General features: G+C 41.8%; 1 protein-coding gene across 2 annotated transcripts in view; it reads right to left on the bottom strand.

Annotated features, from left to right (window-relative positions):
• The window catches only part of PTPRQ (protein tyrosine phosphatase receptor type Q), a 450,263-nt gene that overhangs the window by 303,757 nt on the left and 123,968 nt on the right, over positions 1-22,538 (bottom strand). For both annotated transcript variants that reach the window (XM_073620248.1, XM_073620247.1), the window contains exon 7: positions 21,442-21,588. In XM_073620248.1, coding sequence (XP_073476349.1) covers positions 21,442-21,588 — 147 coding nt within the window. The remainder of the gene's footprint in view (positions 1-21,441; positions 21,589-22,538) is intronic.

The following is a 22,538-nucleotide window of genomic DNA, read 5'->3' on the forward strand; positions in this document are numbered from 1 at the left end:
GAAGGCCCGCTTACCTCCATGGCCGGATCGGCCTGTGATCTGACTGGTGAGTCCCTCCGCTGCCGCGATTTTGCCGGGCTGCGTGTTGTGGGGGTAGAGGGGCCCGAGGATTGTTCGCTGGGAGGGTTGGTCAGGCAGGAGGAAGCCGCTGATGCCTCCGCTCCGCTGTTCCGTCCGGATCCTTGGTCCGGCCTGTCAGTTCTGGCGCCGCCGCCATTTTGCTGAGGCCCGCGCGAGGCATAATAGCTTGTCATCTTCTGCGGCTGCTGTGGTGTTTTTCGGTGCCGTGGCATCTTTTTCTTGATCCGCGGGGATTTGGCACTCAGATGGCAGTGTTTGGAGCCGTGGATGGTGCTGGTGGGCTCTGATGCTGGCGGATTATCTCCGGTGGGCGAGCGGAGCTCCTGGGCTAAGCGTCCATCTTGGAGTCCGGTCGCCACGCCCCCACCAATTTTTAATTTTGATTCATACATGTCCCCTAGGGCAGTACCCGGGTCCCCATACACTTTTTATGGCAATAACTTGCATATAAGCCTTTAAAATTAGGACTTTTGATCACATGTTCGCTAAAACGTTTTGCCTGTTCGAGATGTTCTGATGCAAACCGAACTGGGGGTGTTTGGCCCATTCCTAATAAGTATCTATAATAAATAAACAAAATAGCAGCTAGTTTTTTTTCAAACATTAAAGAGGTTTCCACGTTAATCAATAGAATAAAAAAGTCCTGTATTTAGCAGAAAATGTGAACTGCCAAGGGTCTTTGTCCTGAAAAGCAGTTGAATGTTGTAGTGTAACTAGAGCTGTATTTTTTAAACGTGAGACTAATCTATAAGTATACAGGCTCTTTTTAATGTAACAATATATTAGCTGCGCACAAATATAATAAAAAATCTACAAATAACAACCTATTTTTTTTTTCAATTATTAAAGGGGTTTTCTACTTTAATCAAAAAAAATAAAAAAAAAAATCCCCACACTTGGCAGGCAATGTGGACTGACAGGGGTCTCTGTACACAAAATCAGTTATTTGTTGTAGAGCAATTATAGCTGTATTTTTCAGCAGTGAGACTAAGCTATCAGTCTATATGTAAAATGCAATTTTCTAATGAAACATAAATGATAGGTGATTTTTCTTGCTTGCTTGTAACTTGATTCATTGCACCCTCCCAAGAATCCCACACAAACAAAAAGAAGCCTTTCAACTTTTACCATCAAAAAGACAGGAGAAAACAAAGGATATCAATTCACAGCTCTTAATCAGGACAATTAGTTGCTCTTTTATTTGTATTATGACTATACAAAGACCACTGACACTCAATTAGGAGATCATAAGTAGAGAAAGCCTAAACCCAGGCTGGATACAGGTTGCTTTTGAATATGTAAACCTTCCTTAGAGTGCTAGTGTACTCTCTTGCACCAAACATTTAATGGTGTCATGGTCAGCCCCACTCCTTGGCAGGGGAAATATAAGTGTTGATGCTAATCACCACAATAGCGTACAAAGGATGGTATCACACTGCTGTGTTAGCTTATCCTGATAAGCATCTCAAAGCCTGTGGAGAACACCTCAGACTAACAAGTCTACGCGAGGGCTCAAACTACATTTGCTGTTCTCATGCTCAAGTGAATTGAATTCATATGTACAACAGAAGCAACACAAAGGTGACTACCAAGGCTTTACTGGGCAGATTTCATCCGTGCTACAGATAAAGACTTGTTGACATAATTAACACCTAGAAAGTGAAAATAGAGGCAATAGCTTTTCAAAGTACTACTTGGGCAGCTTAAAGCTGGCATTACCTAGTAAAATTGTGTATGAACTATTTTATCCTAAGAACATTCATTCTATTTTCTAATCATTAGTGGGGTCAAGTTGATGTTCATTTTCAACCACACTGATGAGAAAATTTGAAGGAGAAGCATGGAAATTTTTCCCTGAATGAAATGTATGTGATTTTTGTTTGGGAAAGTTCATTACAAAATCGATTGCTAAATGTAAATTCAATTTTGAAGTGCCTTAGAACGGCGTTGATCAAGTAACCAAACCTACTGAGATTTTTTGTAGGAATGTTCATTCTGAAATCTACTAGTGTATAGCAAGCTTAACTTTCTATGCAGTCTTAAAAGCACACGTAGACCAATTTAATTTGGGTCAGAAATTCTCAGCTGAGGCTCAATCTCAACTAGTACGAATCAAAGTTTCTTAAAATAGCAATCAAAAAGGTTGTTTGATTAAGACTGTTTAAGATGTCTGTGAAGGATATCTAGGAATTTTGGTCTAAGTTCAAACAGTGTAGAGGACCATTTAGGGGTTGATTTACTAAAGACAAATAAGCTGTTTACTATGCAAGGGATATTTTTGCCTTGTAAGGGAATTTCTTCTAAGCTTAGTAAATGCAGAGACGATTTAAGCCTGGTACATGCCGTGTACACATTGGGAGGAGCTCACTGTACTAACTATGCAATGTTAGTACAGCAATCTCCCCACTGAACTATTGTGTTCTGACTGGGGGACTGTCCCCCTGCCAGAATGCACCAGTCAGCGCTCGCAACTATTGGCCATTGGATGTCGATCAGCAGATGTTTTTCTGGCATGCCCATTTGACAGAAGCCAGTCGTTTGGCCGGCTTCTGTTGGACAGGCTGCCATACACATGAACCAAATGTCAAACAGTTTCTGTTGAACCAGCCGATACCGGGCAATATTCCGGGTGCATCTTTAGTATACATTATGTATGATCCTATGTCAGAAGTCCCACTTGGGTATCTTTTAAACCGGTGGCAAGGGAGCTGTAAAAATGGACAGCTGAGTCACAGTTTTACCAACCCCCACTACCCACCTAAAACATTGCATACAGCTGGAGGAGACTGTACACATGCCACAATGATTTGTGTTGCAGCCACAGTAAATTTATTATGGCTTGTCTGGGTGACAGGCAGCACCACCTGTCAAACTTGTTCATTCAAGTCAATGGGACTGTTCTGCAACTGGCTTTAATTTACTAAAACTTTTGCATGCACACTGGCACACAACCAATTTAGAGCCAATGTTTACCATGCACCCGTGCTGCCAGTGGATACATACACGCAAGGCTACAGCATATATATGGTGAAATTACTCAGAAGTCTCTTTCATTATGGTGTGTATGATCTCTGAATATATGCACGTGAAGTGGTAGTGTGCCTAAAATATAAATGTGGCTTTCCGTGGTGTTTCTTGGTTTAGCTGCTCTTAAAGATTTTTGCATCAATTAGTAACAAAACAGCATGAAGTGTTTACTGATATCATTAAAGCCATCTGTAATAAAACAGTAAGGCCCGTTCACACTACCCACATGCTAAAAAAAAATCAATTTTGCTGAGTGGTGTGGGGGTGGTGTGATGTACTTTTTTTAAAACTATATTGAGATTGTACAAATGTACAGTTCGCTCAAGTCTCGGTGCATTGTGTTGTGGTGACCCGCAGTGATCTGATGTGCTGTGAAAAAATGTCTGCATTTTTGACATAGCACATCACACCAGCGGTGTAAACAGAGGACATAGAAAACTATTGTTTACTTTGTACTCTAGTGATAACTGGCATTGATCAGGTGCAGAAAAATTACATTATAGGGGTTGTAAACCGTCATGTTTTTTTCACCATAATGCATCTATGCATTAAGGTGAAAAAACTTCTGACACTGACCGGCCCCCTGGCCCCCAGATTTTACTCACCTGAGCCCATTCGTTCCCTCGGCGGAGACGCGCTCTTCCTCTCTGCCTATTGTCTCGGCTCTTGATTGGATAGATTGAAAGCAGCAATTGGCTCCCGCTGCTGTCAATCAAATCCAATGACGCGGGCGCCGGGGGGCGGGGCTGAGTCCTGCATTCTGTGTGAATGTACACAGATGCAGGACACGGGAGCGCGCCCACATGGGTGTCCACCTTAGGAGAGCCTTCTCCAACATGGACACCCGATGCGGGGAGGAGCTACCAGTGCTGCCGGGGGACCCCAGAAGTCGAGGATCGGGGCCACGCTGTGCAAAACGAACTGGACAGTGGTGGTAAGTATAACATGTTTGTTACTTTAAAAAAGAAAAAAAAAAAAAAAGAGGGCTTACAACCCCTTTAACTACACACAGTGTGAATGTGCCCTAAAGCCTAGTACACACAATGAGATTATCAGGCGAATAATTGTCCGTATTTTTTTTTTTTTTTGTATGCTAGTCTCCATATCGAAAATTAAGAATTTACTAAAGTATGAAAATTCTCATAGGACAGAATTAAAATTCAGGAGTGATGTCATGTGTTGTAGTGTATATGTATTGTATTTTCCGACGAAAACTGTGCTGATTAAACAAAAATCATACGATCTGGTATCGTACAAGAAAAATATTCATGTTTGTCATGGAAAATTTTGGATGAAAGCTGTGTACTAATGATCAGATTATTGTACGATTGCTTCAAAATCTGTAATTTTTTGTATGATCCATTGAGAGCCGGTCACAATCTCCTGACATGCGAATTGGATGCAGGGAAACCCACGTCCAATTCGAAATAGTGTGACCCCAGCCTAAAACCTGGAAGCTGATTGGATTTGAGCTGCACCAGATTTTGCACTCTCTAATTTTAGTAAATCAACCCTATTTTTTTCTACTTTTACTGTTGTTTCAACAGCTTATGGATCTTTTGGGCCTGCTGAGTTGCTTAGCACTTGTGCATGTCATTCCTTATTGAGCATTTGTTACAGGTTAAAATTCCTGACAATAATTTTATTGCTGGGCAATGTCCTTTTTTATTGGGCAGTGTCCACACACACCATTTCTTGTATGGATATTACATGGACACAAAGTTGGATATAATCTCCCAAAGGGGATTTTTCAGTTTAAAATAACCTTTGTTATCTTTTTAAGTAGTAATAGACACAGGGCCCCTTTCTGCAGATTTCTGGTTTTCACAACAATTTTATATGGTTTATCACAACACACTGGTCACCAGGAACCCATCTAGTAATTAATGTAGTCATATATTTATATTTAGGATTCAGCAATCGGAGATAGCCAAGTTGGTTATGTAAACTGTAATCCTGGTCTAGGATTAGAACGTAGTTAAATGGAGGGGGGAAGGGGGATAATAGGGGGGTTCAGTGGGACAGGACAGGGACTGAGAACGCTCACTCTGTTGTTACTGGTTACCTATAGTGCAATCTGTCATTTAGTGTCAAGATTTCCTCATGTACAGATTGGCAGAGATGCATCATCGTAATTGATGGATTTACACCGATGGACAACTTGATTGATGGATACATTACTAGACGCTAAAGAGTTGATTTACCAAAGCTGGAAAATACAAAATATGGTGCAGCTGTGCATAGAAACCAATCGGCTTCCAGTTTTTATTTTTTTTCAAAGCTTAACCTCCCTGGCTGTATTCCCGAGTGCGGCTCGGGGTGAATTTTCATTACCAAAAGCGGTAACCCTGAGCCAGACTCTGGATCGCATCACATCACACATATCCTGGGAAAGCTACTTACCTTGTCCCCAGGATCCTGCGATGTCCTCCCACTGTGTCTGCTGGCTCCGTTCTCCACACAATGTACTGTGTGCCGGGCTCCATTCCCTGCGAGCATCGCGACGCATGGGGGCGGAGCCCGGTGGCAAATTCAAAAAGTGCAAAAAACAAAACACATACAGTACACTAATCTTACAGATTACATTACTGTATCAGATTATTTCACATCCCTTTTGTCCCCAGTGCTTTGTCCAATGCCCTGCAAGCAGTTTTATATTACATATACTGTTCTTTCTGCCTGGAAACTGGAGATTGTCCATGGCAACCAAAAAGCGTCCCTTTACGTCAAAAGCAGTTTTAGACCAGCTAGAAAACAGCGATAGTAAATTAAAATCACTTGCAGAATTGAGCGATAGTGAATCGCTGGGAAATTCGACATCAAACACTGAAAGTAACAACAGCGACAATTCTGAGACTGAGCAAATTTCAGTGTTTTTGATTTGATTACATTATTGAATACATTTTATTATTATTATATTATTATTTGTTATAATTATTTATAGTTATTATATTATAATTTTGGATTTTGTGTTTCAAACCTTATCATACCCGGGATGTCTACTAGACTCTGGTTTGGACAGATTTAAGTGTGTTATTTCTAAGAATTACAGAATTAAGGCAAATCCACTTTGCACTGCAAGTGCACTTGGAAGTGCAGTTGCTCTAAATCTAAGGGGTAGATCTGAAATGAGTGGAAGCTCTGCTGATTTTATCATCCAATCATGTGCAAGCTAAAATGCTGTTTTTTTATTTTCCTTGCATGTCCCCCTCATATCTACAGTGACTTTACTTTCAAGTGCACTTGCAGTGCAAAGTGGATTTTCCTTTAGTAAATAACCCCCAGTGTACCGCTTTGAGACGCAAAAATCTGACATAATCATACTGCCAGGGAGGTTCATTAAACAAGCTGAAGTTAGAAGCTGATTGGCTACCATGCACAGCTGCACCAGATGTTGCACTCTCCAGTTTTGGTAAATCAACTCCAATGAATGATACTGAACTTATTTCTTGCAACATAATTAATATTTATTTTAAAGGTAGGTACAGTATTTATTTGTATTTTATATAATAAAGTATTTTTTTTCAAAGTGTTTTTTTTCCACTTTTAACTCTTGGTGGGGACAGGTAAGGAGTACTGATGTATCCATGTACTTATTCCCCTGGTGTGGGGCAGATATCTGGTCACCCCAAATAAAATGGAGGGTGGCTTATTCTAGTTATAAGCCCCCTCCATTTTACTATTACCTCCACCTTCTTTAAGAGGCAAAGGGAGGTGGGAAAGAAGCCCTTGTCCACCAACATTGGGACATGGCTACTTTGCTGAGGGGGAAGCTTTACAACCTACCGCCTCAATGTTGAAATGCATATGATCTGGTATGGTACAGGAAGGGAGGAGAGGCTGCACGTACTCTGCATTCCCTTTCCTGCCTGCCCAGCCTTAATGGAATATTAAGGAAAGCCCCACATTTTTTTTTATGAATTACTACGGATCCATCACAGATGTGTGTTATGTCATTTAGGTGACAATACATTGCCAATTTATAAATCAGGCCTACAATACATTGCCAATTTATAAATCAGGCCTGTACAGGTTTTTAACTTAACAATGCAAATAGAACCCCGCTGACTTTCACCACATCAAAGTATGTTCATAAATGTCATTTTTATGGGGTTCTTAAAGTGGCACCCCGGTGCCCTGACACCCCCTCCCTTCCCTGTCCATGGTTCCCAGGTGCTCTTTTTCCACTGGGGAGCCTGGGAACATGGAAAACTGCTTCCCTGGTTATTGCAGTAGGAACATCTTGTTCCCTCCTGCGACTCATTTCCTGATCCCTCCTGCGACTTATGACCCAGAAGCAGTGTATATTATGTCACTTCTAGGGTCACATCTGTATTTCCTCAGCTAGTGTAGCCAAGGATACTGGTTTTCAAATGTGATCTGTGTTAGAATAATTGCAATGGAGGGTAGGATAGACTCCGTGGTTCTAATTGGTCCCCAGTGTCACCATAAAGAGTACCTACAACTAACCCATGCTATCACCTAGGGGGCTCCTTAGCCCCCTTGTTATGGCAATAAAGTAAAAAAAAAATAAAAGTGTAAAAAAAAATTGTATAAAATAAATGAAATGATAACAAAAGTAAACAAATAAAATCCCCCCCCCCCCACACACACACACACACACACACACACAGGCATTCGTATGTAGCATCAATTGTCCCGCATGTGTGAGTTATTGTTGTGAATGTCACAGTGAGACCAATAATTCTAGAGATATAGTTGGGCAGCACAGTGGTGTAGTGGGTAGCACTTTTGCCTAAGCAGTAAGAAGGGTCGCTGGTTCGAATCCCAACCACGACACTACCTGCCTGGAGTTTGCATGTTCTCCCTGTGTCTGCGTGGGTTTCTTCCAGGTACTCCGGTTTCCTCCCACACTCCAAAGACATGCTGGTAGGTTAATTGGATCCTCTCTAAATTGTCCCTAGTATGTATGAGTGTGAGTTAGGGACCCTTAGATTGTAAGCTCCTTGAGGGTAGGGACTGATGTGAATGTACAATGTATATGTAAAGCGCTGCGTAAATTGACAGCGCTATATAATACCTAAAATAAATATAGTTCATAGCTTACTGTAAACGGATGACCTGCAAGGGCTTTTGTTAAAGCAGAATTTTGAGTACTATTGTTTTTTTGCGATTCCACAGGCGTGCTTTATTTTAAGATTTGACATGCTAAGTATCTGTTTACATGATGCAATCCCATCTTTTACATTTTATTAAAAAAAATTGAGTATAATGTTGTGTTTGTTTGCACTAGAATTCATTTTAGTGTATGTTTCCTTATAATATACATTGCAATAACTGCCCACATATTGTACAGCATATCATTTTTTTTTTTGCAACTGCCACCATTTTATTTTCCAGGGTCTCTGCTTTCAAAAAATATATACTTTTTGGAGGGAATACAGTAATTTCTTGGAAAAACAAAACAGATTTTACCATGTGTGCAAAAAAATGAAAAAATTGACCTGTAGACAAGTGGTTTAAGAGCTGTGCAAATAATCATAGGCACATATTTTCCACTATGCGCACATAATTATGCATGTAGTACAGACTTTAGCACATTTTTTTCAAATTTAGTACACTCGCACATCGTAGATTGCTCAGTTCTACATTTCAGAAGTGAATTTAGAACCAAATCTACAATGTTGAGATTTTCCCAGACAGCAAACCTAATCATAATTAATCAGGTTCCTAATGTGACAGTAACGATTTGACATAGGGCTGAAAACACTAACACTTTAGGAGAGAATAAAGCAATCCACTCTATTAAACACTATAAAAATATTTTGGCTGGGGTTGGGGTTTAATTTTGAATAACAAGTTTACTTATCTTTCATATGTGTATTACCAGCTATGTACATTGAACATATATTAATCTTACATACATAGTCATTATACATTGTACAGTGTAAAAACATTTTATGCACAGTAGTATCCACTTGTAGTGCAAAGTGAAAACCAAGTACAATTTTAGTCTGCAAATGTCTTTTGCAAGTATTCCAAAATGCATTTATTTTTCCAACATGGAAGTTCCCTGAAGCTACCACACTATAGTCAGACAAGGCAAAGCTAAAGGAATGAAATTTACTGGTATGTACTGCCACCATGTGGATTAAATGAGAATTGCTTTAAATCAGCTTTAAAGCGAACAGGAGAAAAGAGACTATGGGGATGATTTAATAAAGGCAAATACACTGTGCAGTTGCTCCAGACCTTAGTAAATGAGGTAAAGCTTCACTTTGCAAAGAATACCCAATCAAGTGCAAGGAAGATTTAAAAAAAACTTCAGTTTTTTTGTAGATGATTGGATGGTGGAAGTCAGCAGAGCTTCTGCTTATTTACTAAGCTCTGGAGCAACTGCTCTTGCAGAATGCAACTGCACTTTGCAAAGTGCACAGTCTATGCGCCTTTAGTAAACCAGCCCCTATGTTACCCATTAAAACCATGTTTGTAAATATAATTTGTCTGCTGTTTGATAGGATTACAGATGGTTAGTGAAAAAAAATATGGACAGACAGAAAGTAGACAGAGGAAAATATGTTTGGTTGACAACATGTACTGCACAAATGATTTCCATTACTATGACACACAGTAATACTTATGGAAATTACATAACCCAACATGGAACTCTTAGGGGAACCACTGATATCTGATTTACTAATTTTTACTCTAAGGGGTATTTTGCATTTAGACATGAGTGGGGGGGGGGGGGTAGGAATTTATCAAAATCAGGGTCACCATACATGTTGCAATCTGATCATACAACCTTTGTATAATCAACTTTACATTTACTAAAACTATGTGATATGAGCACCTATCTAAACTAACCCATAAAACTGTATCCATTCAAGCAGGCCCTTGCACTACATACAGTAGTTGTTGGTAGTTCTAAAGATTCCTAGATTGTAAGCTCTAACGAGCAGGGCCCTCTGATCCTCCTGTATTGAATTGTTTTGTAACTGAACTGTCTGCCCCCATGTTGTAAAGTGCTGTACAAACTGTTGGGGCTATATACATCAGGTATAATAATAACAACAATAATAATAATAAAAAAGGAGATTGTACAATCAGATTGTAACAGGCGGTGAGCTTTAAACCTACTTTCTGAAAATTGTATACAGATCATTTACTGTTTAATAGTGTATTCATTGTACATTGCTACAATTGCAATAAAAAATGTATAAACCTTTAGGGATTAGTTAGGTGAGAATGGTCCCTAAATGTGGTGTGATATGTATTTAACTTATATTATATAAGAATAAATGAAGATCATAACATGACGTGCAAATATATTACACAGTCATTTAAGAAATGGTTAAGAAATTCAAGGTTCTTGATGGAAAAGGATGTGAATCTCTAAGATAATGTTACTTTAAAAGAAGATAATTGTCTTTAGGTCTTTCAATAAATAAGGTTAGAAGTGTGGATTGCAGGTTTGACCTATAGTAAAGGTAAACTTAAGTTATAGAAATTATGTTTTTTTTCCCCAGGAATAATAGGAGTGTAAAAGGAGGGGTAATACAATATGTATTACATGTTTGCTGCACAGAGAAATTTCTCAATAACATCAAAGAGCTATAAAGTGGATGAAGTCAAGAAGTAAAGAAAAACAAAGCTTGCAAAGTAAGCATTCATATTTCCTATGTGGATCTGGCTTGACTTCTATAATCACAGGTTATACAGTATGTCATAAAGCAAACCCAATTCTTGGCTGTAGGCAGAATAGATTTTATTTTATGAGGATAAAATATTTCTTTATCCATATAAATCCCCTGTCTACCACAGAGAAATGTTTTTTTTTTTTATGACATGTAACCTTTGAGTACAGAAGCAAGCTCCACATAGAAGAAACGAGCGCTCCCTTTTTAAGCTGTGTGCCTCAGTGCTCTTTTCAGCAAAGCTTTGCTCATGTGAGCCATGCTGCTATCAAAAAAGCAGATGATGACCTTCTAAGAAGAATAGCGCATAAAGATATCTAGAAACGCCTACAAATGTAGACTAGCATTGGACTTCACACAGGAAAAACTGCCTGCACAATGCAGTACTGTTGCTAATCTCCCAAGGAGTTGGAATCTTCCAAAACTAATTGGCATGGCACAGTACAACCAAGAAAACCACTAGCAAGGAAAAACACCATAGCGCATCTTAGGTTTGCAAAACACCGCCCGATCCACAATGCTTTTAAGGCAGTTGGTAATCTTCACATAATACATTTAGTGAATATTCACTTCAATTATTAAAATGTGTGCAGAGTAAATCATTTGTTTTCACATGATTGGAGAATTGAAGTGAATATTTGCACAATTTTTTGCATGAAGGCTAACCCCTGAGGAAGTCATTGTGACGATGACTAGGACAGGGACTTGTGACATCACCACGCTTGTAGATGTTGAGGTACTGAACTGTTGGAGCATGTGTTTGCAGTGGACTAGTTTTTGGCTGGATGATAATATGCCTATGTATCCCCTGTTTATGTGAATATAATTTGACAATTGTTTAATAAAGTGTTTTGCAGTACTTTACTGTTGCAAGTCTGTTTATATATATATATATACATACATACATATAGTGCCCGCCTACTTAGGTGTGTGCTAACTAGTTAGTGAAGGTCAGTGTTAGGTAAAAATTCCAGTGCATTACCCTGTTGGTTTAAGCCTGGTTGGGTTAAATTTGGTTGGGAGAAATGACAGAGTAGAATTGGGGGTGTGACCACCTGTATTCTGTTGAGAGTGATGCCCTGTTCTTCCAGTGAGAGGTGCTGGAGGGAAGGTGGTTTGGAAACAGGATGCAGATAGTTTGTATGGGCTACCCTGAACCAATCATTAATTTGAGTGGGCAGGGGCTATCAAGCCTATATAAACTGTGGGTCACATGTCCAAAGGGTGGATGGGAAAAGATTTGTAGAAGAAGCCATCATGTAGAAGTTAGTGCAGCCTGGGGTTCTCTCCCCTCAGGGGGAGAGGAGCGTGCCATGCTGGAAAGGAGGTGGTTAAAGACACTTAAAGAATCTCCAGGAGTCATGGGTCAAACATTACCGTATGGGATGGTTCTGAACATGTGGAGCAGGAAGTGACTGTCAAGAGGATGCGGTGGATCGGGGCTATCTCAGACTTTTCCTGAACCGACCAGGGAGTATTGCGGAAGTCAAGATGGGCAGGTGAGGCCTATCACTTCTTAAAAATCTGAGTCCCAAGGTGTCTTTTAGAGGGGCGCTGTCGGTTCACCAAGGGAAAAAGGTTATAGCTACCATTACAGGAACCAAGATTTTAAAGGCAGCTCATAGTTCCTGGGGATACAGATTGTACATATCGCACATTCTTTTCAGCTATGCACCAATGGAAAAGAATAAAGTTTCATGTTTATTTGTTTTAGACTGTCTGCTGTGTCATTAGTTTAAGGAAGGGGGGGTAACAGAACCACACTTGCGAAAAGGTATGAACTACCCAGCAGCTCCTAGGGGGGTAGTGCGCTACATTTAGGTCCCACCGAGATTTTACCTTTTCTGCTAGTCTGTTACCCCTAGCAACCTTGCAGACAGAACCGGCAAATCAGTGACTGTATCCCGGATAGTCCCAAGGGACCATTGCAGGCGGCACCTTGCCATTGTACAGAGATGTCTGGCGAGGGTATAGCACCAGCATCACCTCTGTTTGCTAAAATTATCCTGCTACACAGCTGAAAATGTGGATGGAGTTGTGGATGTCGCTGTTGCCCTTGGAAACATGGACACAGGGGGTGGTGAGGCCGGAGATTATGCAGGGACCATTTCTCTTACAGTTGGGACATCGCAAGGGACATTTTCACTGTAAAACAGTATTTGCTGTTAACCTGCAATTCTATTGTGCCTGCCGCCAGGGGTCGCTGGCGTGCACGATAGAAATAAAGAGCTACAGTTCCTCGTGCACTGGATCAGCGAGAGGAGGGGGTGGAGTCACACCCCAGAGGAAAGTTTACCAGCGTCACACACATTGTGCTCTCAGCAGTGAAAGATGGCACTGGGCTTTACTAGCCAGCCGGCCATGCAGCAACATACTGAACAGCAGGAACAGATCCTTGTAGACACCGACATCCGTCTGGAAGTTACCGGTGGGCTAGCGTTGGGAGTAGTGGATGGAGTGGAGAGACTGTGTCTGATCTGTCCCGGCTGCCGGAAACCCACTATGTGAGTCACCGCCTGGGCCCGCTGTGGCCACTGCAGCTTGCAGCTAATGCGGCTGGGACCTGAACAGCAGGAAGTAAGCTACTACCACATAGACAGTGCCACCGGACTCTGCACGCCGCAAGCCTCAAACCTCCGGAGGGCCGGAGAGGGCCAAGATATCACCGGGAATGCAGCGGAGAAGTTCCGTCCAGAGTCCTTAAAGCCAGAAATGCCGGAGGTCCAGGTAGAATCCATAGGAGAGGCCTGTGGTCTGGTCGGGGATTCGGGCGTTGTTAGAGTAATTGAGCAAGCCCCGGGAAATCTCCCTGAAATGCCGACCTGTTCAAGTAAGCCCCTCATTGAACCTGTCCAGAGGGAGCCACTAGTGGAAGAGGGTGATCTCTCAGGTGAGCTGGGCAGGGGAAGCAAGGGCCAGGCCGTAAATTGGGATTCCCCAGAAGTGCTGGAGAGGTACGGATCTATGGAACATTTGTTTGTTTGGTCCTCTCCAGAGGAAGGTGGCCCCAGTGACGAGGAGGAGTGGTATGTGGAGAGCTCCACTTCATTGAGTGCTATCTCCGGGGCTCCAGAAAGTATTGCCACCTTTCCAGCACCCCCAACACCCCTAACCAAGATGTCCACGGACGCATTGCACAATTAGGCACCTACAAACCAGCAAAGGGCTGTTAAGGCCCCGGACTCTTGTGTGTTGCCTGGAAGGGGAAAGCCTAAGGAACCACCAAGATTATAAAGGTTCCAGAGGGACATTCAAAAGAGGGTTGCACAGGAATATGGGTTAGATTACCCTTACGTTCCAGAGAAAATTATGGACATTGTGGAAGCTTCCCGGGAACAATGGGAAAGGGACCTTATTTGGGACTATTTGCATGTACATAAGCCCCAAAGGACACCTGACCATTCAATGTGGGTGAGGTTCCAGGACATTTTCAGAGAATGGCGGCAGAGACGGGCCATTCATAAGAATCGTGTCTTGGTTCAGAAACCTGGTCAGCATACCAGGAGTTTTTCAATTTCAGTTAAAGGGGAAGGAGAAACACGGAAACGATTGCCGGACCCCCGGTATTACCTGTAGGAGGTTATCACAGGTATGCTGGACTAAGCCTTGAACTGCAAGTATGCAGACGGGTTAGGGTGGGCTATCCCCTGGACTTCCTTCACAGGACAACAACTTCAGTGTCTGCTTGGCCAGCATGGACACTATCCCTTTGTTGTTCCTGTCAGTCCCCTTGCTAGTTTTAAGTTAAGTAACAAGTTATGAACTCCCGTTGGAGTCGCTCGTAAAGTATGTGGCTCATGGACTAGAATGTAGTTGTCCTGGAGTTGTCCTGCAGGAGTCCCCAGACTCCTTTTGAGGGGATGGTAGTCCTTGTAGAGTTACTCATGCCCACGATATGCTTGTGGTAGTTAGAATACAGCATAGGATGTTTGCTCTGTGTTTTTCTACAGGTATCATTGGAGAGACGGTGTTTGAACTTACTGAAGATGAAGGCTTAGAGCAACCAAAGCATTACTCTTCCGACAGCAGTGGCTTGGTTCTCTTTGGATGAGACATAGTGGTAGGGATCAATAGATTAGATAATATTCATGTTGTGGAAATTGTAAAACATTGTTATATGTTCTTTCATTGTAAAATTTTGTGATACATACACAGCACTACACACGTGGACATATGCAATGCCTTGTGTTAGGTAGGGGGAACTGTTCTCTAGCTGTGGATTCTTTTTCCACAACTGGGGACAGTTGTGATTTCAGGAGGGGGTGTATGTAGCGCCCACCTACTTAGGTGTGTGCTAACTAGTTAGTGAAGGTTAGTCTTAGGTAAAAATTCCAGTGCATTAACCTGTTGGTTTAAGCCTGGTTGGGTTTGATTTGGTTGGGAGAAATGACAGAGTAGAATTGGGGGCGTGACCACCTGTATTCTGTTGAGAGTGATGCCCTGTTCTTCTAGTGCGAGGTGCTGGAGGGAAGGTGGTTTGGAAACAGGATGCAGATAGTTTATATGGGCTACCCTGAACCAATCATTAATTTGAGTGGGCAGGGGCTATCAAGCCTATATAAACTGTGGGTCACATGTCCAAAGGGTGGATGGGAAAAGATTTGCAGAAGAAGCCATCATGTAGAAGTTGGTGCAGCCTGGGGTTCTCTCCCCTCAGGGGGAGAGGAGCGTGCCATGTGGGAAAGGAGGTGGTTAAAGAAACTTAAAGAATCTCCAGGAGTCATGGATCAGACATTACCATATGGGATGGTTCTGAACATGTGGAGCAGGAAGTGACTGTCAAGAGGACGCGGTAGATCAGGGCTATCTCGGACTTTTCCTAAACCGACCAGGGAGGATTGTGGAAGTCAAGATGGGCAGGTGAGGCCTAGCACTTCTTAAAAATCTGAGTCCCTGGGTGTCTTTCAGAGGGGCGCTGTCGGTTCATCAAGGGAAAAGGTTATAGCCATTACAGGAACCAAGATTATAAAGGCAGCTCATACTTCCTGAGGATACAGATTGTACATATAGTTACATAGTTACATAGTAGGTGAGGTTGAAAAAAAGACACAAGTCCATCAAGTCCAACCTATGTGTGTGATTATGTGTCAGTATTATATTATATATCCCTGTATGTTGCGGTCATTCAGGTGCTTATCTAATAGTTTTTTGAAGCTATCAATGCTCCCCGCTGAGACCACCGCCTGTGGAAGGGAATTCCACATCCTTGCCGCTCTTACAGTAAAGAACCCTCTGTGTAGTTTAAGGTTAAACCTCGTTTCTTCTAATTTTAATGAGTGGCCACGAGTCTTGTTAAACTCTCTTCTGCAAAAAAGTTTTATCCCTATTGTGGGGTCACCAGTACGGTATTTGTAAATTGAAATCATATCCCCTCTCAAGCGTCTCTTCTCCAGAGAGAATAAGTTCAGTGCTCGCAACCTTTCCTCATAATTAAGATCCTCCAGACCCTTTATTAGCTTTGTTGCCCTTCTTTGTACTCGCTCCATTTCCAGTACATCCTTCCTGAGGAATGGTGCCCAGAACTGGACAGCATACTCCAGGTGCGGCCGGACCAGAGCCTTGTAGAGCAGGAGAATTATCGTTTTATCTCTGGAGTTGATCCCCCTTTTAATGCATACCAATATTGTTTGCTTTGTTAGCAGCAGCTTGGCATTGCATGCCATTGCTGAGCCTATCATCTACTAGGACCCCCAGGTCCTTTTCCATCCTAGATTCCCCCAGAGGTTCTCCCCCCAGTGTATAGATTGCATTCATATTTTTGCCACCCAAATGCATTATTTTACATTTTTCTACATTGAACCTCATTTGCCATGTAGTCGCCCACCCCATTAATTTGTTCAGGTCTTTTTGCAAGGTTTCCACATCCTGCGGAGAGGTTATTGCCCTGCTTAGCTTAGTATCGTCTGCAAATACAGAGATTGAACTGTTTATCCCATCCTCCAGATCGTTTATGAACAAATTAAATAGGATTGGTCCCAGCACAGAACCCTGGGGAACCCCACTACCCACCCCTGACCATTCTGAGTACTCCCCATTTATCACCACCCTCTGAACTTGCCTTTGTAGCCAGTTTTCAATCCATGTACTCACCCTATGGTCCATGCCAATGGACCTTATTTTGTACAGTAAACGTTTATGGGGAACTGTGTCAAATGCTTTTGCAAAATCCAGATACACCACGTCTACGGGCCTTCCTTTATCTAGACGGCAACTCACCTCCTCATAGAAGGTTAATAGATTGGTTTGGCAAGAACAATTCTTCATGAATCCATGCTGATTACTGCTAATGATACCGTTCTTATTACTAAAATCTTGTATATAGTCCCTTATCATCCCCTCCAAGAGTTTACATACTATTGATGTTAGGCTAACTGGTCTGTAATTCCCAGGGATGTATTTTAAATATTGGTGCTACATTGGCTTTTCTCCAATCAGCTGGTACCATTCCAGTCAGTAGACTATCTGTAAAAATTAGGAACAACGGTCTGGCAATCACTTGACTGAGTTCCCTAAGTACCCTCGGATGCAAGCCGTCTGGTCCCGGTGATTTATTAATGTTAAGTTTCTCAAGTCTAATTTTAATTCTTTCCTCTGTTAACCATGGAGGTCCTTCCTGTGTTGTGTCATGAGGATAAATACTGCAGTTTTGGTTACTGAAGCCCCCCGATTCACTCGTGAAGACTGAGGAGAAGAATAAATTCAATACCATCTCCCCATCCTTTGTAACCAGATGTCCTTCTTCATTCTTTATGGGGCCAATATGGTCTGTCCTCCCTTTTTTACTGTTTACATACTTACAGAATTTCTTGGGATTTTTTTTTGCTCTCCTCCGCTATGTGTCTTTCATGTTCTATCTTAGCTGTCCTAATTGCACCCTTACATTTCTTGTTGCATTCTTTATAAAGTCTGAATGCTGAGGATGATCCCTCAACCTTGTATTTTTTGAAGGCCTTCTCCTTTGCTTTTAGATGCATTTTTACATTGGAGTTAAGCCATCCAGGACTTTTACACATTATCACACATTCTTTGCAGCTATGCACCAAGGGAAAAGAATAAAGTTTCACTTTTATTTGTTTTAGACTGTCTGCTGTGTCATGAGTTCAAGGAAGGGGGGTAACAGAACCAGACTAGCAAAAAGGAATGAACTACCCAGCAGCTCCTATGGGGGTAGTGCGCTACATATATGCTCATGTGGATCCTAAGGTGAGGAGGTTGCAGATGGTTCACCTGTATATGGAGTAACAGCTGCCAGGAGGGAAGTATTAGTGATATTTGACCATCCTTTTATAGGGGGGTCAAAGATGATGGTGAGCTGCTCTCTTTTGGCGGGATAGCACCAGATGGCTTGTCACTGTCTGATTATTTGCACAGCAGTGGAGGGAAGACTGTATTAATTGGATTTTCGGGAACTTTATAAATTCACTAATCTTGTTTCATCTTTATTTATTATGTCCTTAGTGCATGGTTTTATTTATATATATGAGTTACATGGATTTTCACTTTTTCATGTATTAATATTATTTTGCATATGTATGAATGTACAAGTTGAACTTCTTGGCAGAAATGCTGAACACAAATTAAAATGCAGAGCATATACCGGTATCCACACTCCAATGGACACTTTAGTATAGGGTTTCTCAACCAGGGTTTTTATGTGTAGCACTACCCCTGCAGGAGCTGCTGGAATATTTGTACCCGGGTCTCCCACTGATTAATCCACAGACAGTTACATAATATCGTCACACAGCCAGGTAAACACACTCTAGGCTAGGGGATATATTTTTATGTTTTATTTGGAGAACTTGGATAGGAGAAGGAGATAAGTAGGATACTCCAAAGTAACTATTCACCAAGTGAAGAACTCAGTGGACTTTGTCTCTTCAAAACACTAGCCAGTGTCCCCTTTAGCTCACACACCCAGAATGATGACTTCTAGGACCAAGAGGGGGATTTCAGCAACATACACCGACTCAGGGATACCTTTAGGGGGTCTGTTCTCACAGGGCCCTGGCCACAGGCCACCTTCCTCCGTGATACCAGACAGGATCCATGGACATCCTCCCTCAGTCAGCTTGCAAAAGCACCCTGGGTTCTAGCTTCAATGTTTCAGGCCCTCAGGTCAACCACCTGAGGCCGCATGGCAGCCTATGCTGGGGAGAAACAGCAGCCCCCTCCCCACCTTGACCTCTCTCAGAGGGAGACTGGACCATGAGCACATGTGCTCTTTAGATGTAAATACAAGTACCCAGCATTCCTTGGGGCACATCCCCTTCTAATTGGCCAGGGCTGTATATGCATCCATGCATGGGCATCAGCAGAACTTTTTCCAGGGGGGGGTATCATTTTAAGGCCACCCATGCTCCACCCCTTTTCGGCAATCTCATGAAAATCTTTCCACTGGAAAGATATATGTGTGTTATATAAGAGAAAATTAATCTTCAATTTATATTGAAACCATGCCCATATAGCAAAGAGAATATACTTCTTTTTACATTGCAATACATCTGTTGTGGCCATATTTTGATCTTCATACTGTCACTGTATAGGCTGTTTTCATTAAGATCAAAATATAGCCACAACAGATGTATTGCAATGTAAAAAGAAGTACATTCTCTAAGATATATGGGCATGGTACGCAGCCGCCTGAGTAACCTTGCTGACGCCGATGCTTTCAATTTAATACAAAGTGATAAGTGAAGATGAATTATCTCTTAAACTGTACACACACATATCTTTCCAGCAAATTGCAATTATAGCTCAGCTGTCCCACTTTCCAAGCAAAGCGATATATTATTATATATAAAAATGTTCCTCCTGAGTCTTGCTGTTACCTGTGGTTCTTCACTGTTTATGCCTCAGAATTTTCTGTCTGTGATGATGATCCCCTAGGCAGCACTGGCAGTCAGCAGCATATCACTGACTCTAACTCGGCCACTTGAGTGGGCGGGGCCAGCGCCTCGTCGCGCCGGCCGGATCTACACAGCACAAGCAGGCTGGCAGCCAATGACTGGAGAGGAGCCGCCAAGGCAAGCATCACATTGGATGATAGGGCCGGGGTGAGGGGGGGACATCAGATGATAGATACCAGAGTCTCAGAGACACAGAGAGCAGCGTGGCGGCGGCGGCGGACCCTGCAGGCTGCTGCAACACCTTGACGATTCCAGGGGGGGCACTTGACCCCCCTTGCCCCCTCCTGCAAACGCCCATGCATCCATGCTCTCCCCTGCCAGGTTTCCACCCACTGTCCAGTATGTCTCGTTACTATTGGACTAGTGTGAATCCTCCAAGAGCAGCACCAGGGCACACTAAGCAGACTCTACCAAACAATCACAGCTCTCTGTTAAGCAGACAGCACATACATTTTCCTAGCTGTCTCCCTGTTAAGCAGAGAAACTAAAAACGATATACACTCACTCTAGCACCTAGGTAGGAGGGCACTACACAGGGAACCCTAGGGTTCCTCCAGAAGTTCCTATGGGTTCCTTGAGCAATGAGCAATTTCTGTATCTCAGATAAGTTCCCACTTACACCCATGATGCTATTAGCTATCTGTTATGCCCCGTACACACGGTCGGATTTTCCGATGGAAAATGTCCGATCGGAGCGTGTTGTCGGAAATTCCGTTGGTGTGATGCCACATTTGAGGCACCGCACTGATTCCCAAAAGTAGTTTCTGTACTACTTTTGGCGACTTCGGGGTGCAATTTGCATAGACATCTGTGTAGCAACCCGCACAGATGTCTCTGAAATCGCCCCTGAAGTCGGGACTGGCATGCAGGAATGAAATTGTGAGAGTTCAGCTGAACTCGTACAATTCCATTTCCTCTGTCAGTCTGAACCTGGGCTAAAGGTCAGAGAACTTGCCATCATAAAAAAAAACAATGAATATCATACATTTTACAGGGAAATGTCTTCAGGAAGATCTATATCTCCTGAAGGTTAGGAGAATTTAGGAGATTCAGCAAAGCAATGATCTAAAACATAAAGGTATCAATCAATGTCAATCAACAACAGAAATGCTTAGCCAGGTGAAATTTTATATTCTGGAAAGGCTAAATCCAAATCCAAGGAATCCTAAAAACGACAGTTTATCAAAATATTTAATAAGGGGCAATTGTCTAAAATTCCACCTAAGCGTTCTGCAAGCCTGATCTGCAGTTACAAAAAAATGTTTGGTGCAAAAATTAGCTTATCAAAGATTCTTAATTCCAGTACAGAGTTCCATACATTTTCTGGACTTGCTGTTTAAACAATAGGGGAGATTTACTGAAACTGGTGCACACAGAATCTGGTGCAGCTGAGCATAGTAACCAATCAGCTTAAAGGTTTTATTGTCAAAGTTTAATTGAACGAACTGAAGTTAGAAGCTGATTGGCTACCATGCAGAACCCGACCAGATTCTGTGTGCAGAAGTTTTAGTAAATCTCCCTCCCTATGCGTTCAATAAAGAAATGAAAGAGCTCACTTATGTCTGTGTTATTAGGTAAAGTATATTGTTTTTGTCTAATATTGTGCTTAGTTGAAAATCAGGCCACATGTTATCAGCCATTCATGCAGAAATCCACGTAATTCCAAAGGGTTTACAGGTTTACAGACTTCCTTTGGCAACTGTATATTTCTGCAAGTTATATATTTAAGTAGCAAATTATAAACTGTGAAAGAAAAAGCACGTTACCTTCGGCTGGAGTGAAAACAGATATGTTGGCTCTGGGCCCAACACCTGCACTTGTTTCTCCACTGATATATGCATCGTAAGTTGTGAAAGGCGTAAGGTTAGTAAAAGTAAACTTTAGATCTTTTGTACTGTTGTCTAGAATTCGACCTGATGAAAAAAAGACATCAGATGGTAAGACAAAGGAAATGATTCACATAATCATCTTAATTAGTGTCATTCATTTTATCTCACTATTTTTTAGGGTCTTACAACAGAAAGTGACTTCCCAGTTCAATTGCCCTTATCCTCAATGTAAAACACAAAAATCACTGGATCACATCCAAGGCGGAATAGGGTAGGCATCAAAAGATTTTTGACACAAAAGGGAAAGGGGGCAAAAAAGGGGGGAACAGCGGGACTGTATGAAACAAGACACTTGGGGTAGATTAAATCAATCAATATAGTAAAAATAGTAATTTATTGGCAACACAGTAGTACAGTAGATAAATTAATGATAGGTTGATATGTAATTAGCAGAATTAAAAGGTATGATAATAACATAACACAATAAAATTCATAGTACAGTAGCATTGTTACACATGATTAATAATAGACTAACAGTACATTCCAAAGTGTGTGTACAGTAATAACCAATAAAATTGATTGATGATTTAAATGGATCAAACCCATAGTAGAATCATGGTCACTGGGGCATAGCATCCAATGGTAAAAAGCTCGCCGCGTTTCGTGGATTATTTCCACTCATCAGGAGCAGCTATATATTGGAAGTACCTGCCGGTCTTTGGCTGTTACCTCAGCTCCCGGGGGGGATACAAATTTCACCTCCCAGTGCCTCTGATCCATATCATCACTAACATTATTTGTATGTATATTATTTGCTACCCATAGGTAAGAGTTGTTAGGACCATTGTTTATGCTCCCTCTCTTTCCTTATATAATCAATTACCATTGATTATTAATATATTATTTACCACAGGTACCTCCAATATATAGCTGCTCCTGATGACTGGAAATAATCCACGAAATGCGTCGAGCTTTTTATCATTGGATGCTATCCCCCAGTGACCATGATTCTACTATGGGTTTGATCCATTTAA

The sequence above is a fragment of the Aquarana catesbeiana genome, linkage group LG03, assembly GCF_042186555.1.
Source record: "Aquarana catesbeiana isolate 2022-GZ linkage group LG03, ASM4218655v1, whole genome shotgun sequence".
Lineage (NCBI taxonomy): Eukaryota > Metazoa > Chordata > Amphibia > Anura > Ranidae > Aquarana > Aquarana catesbeiana.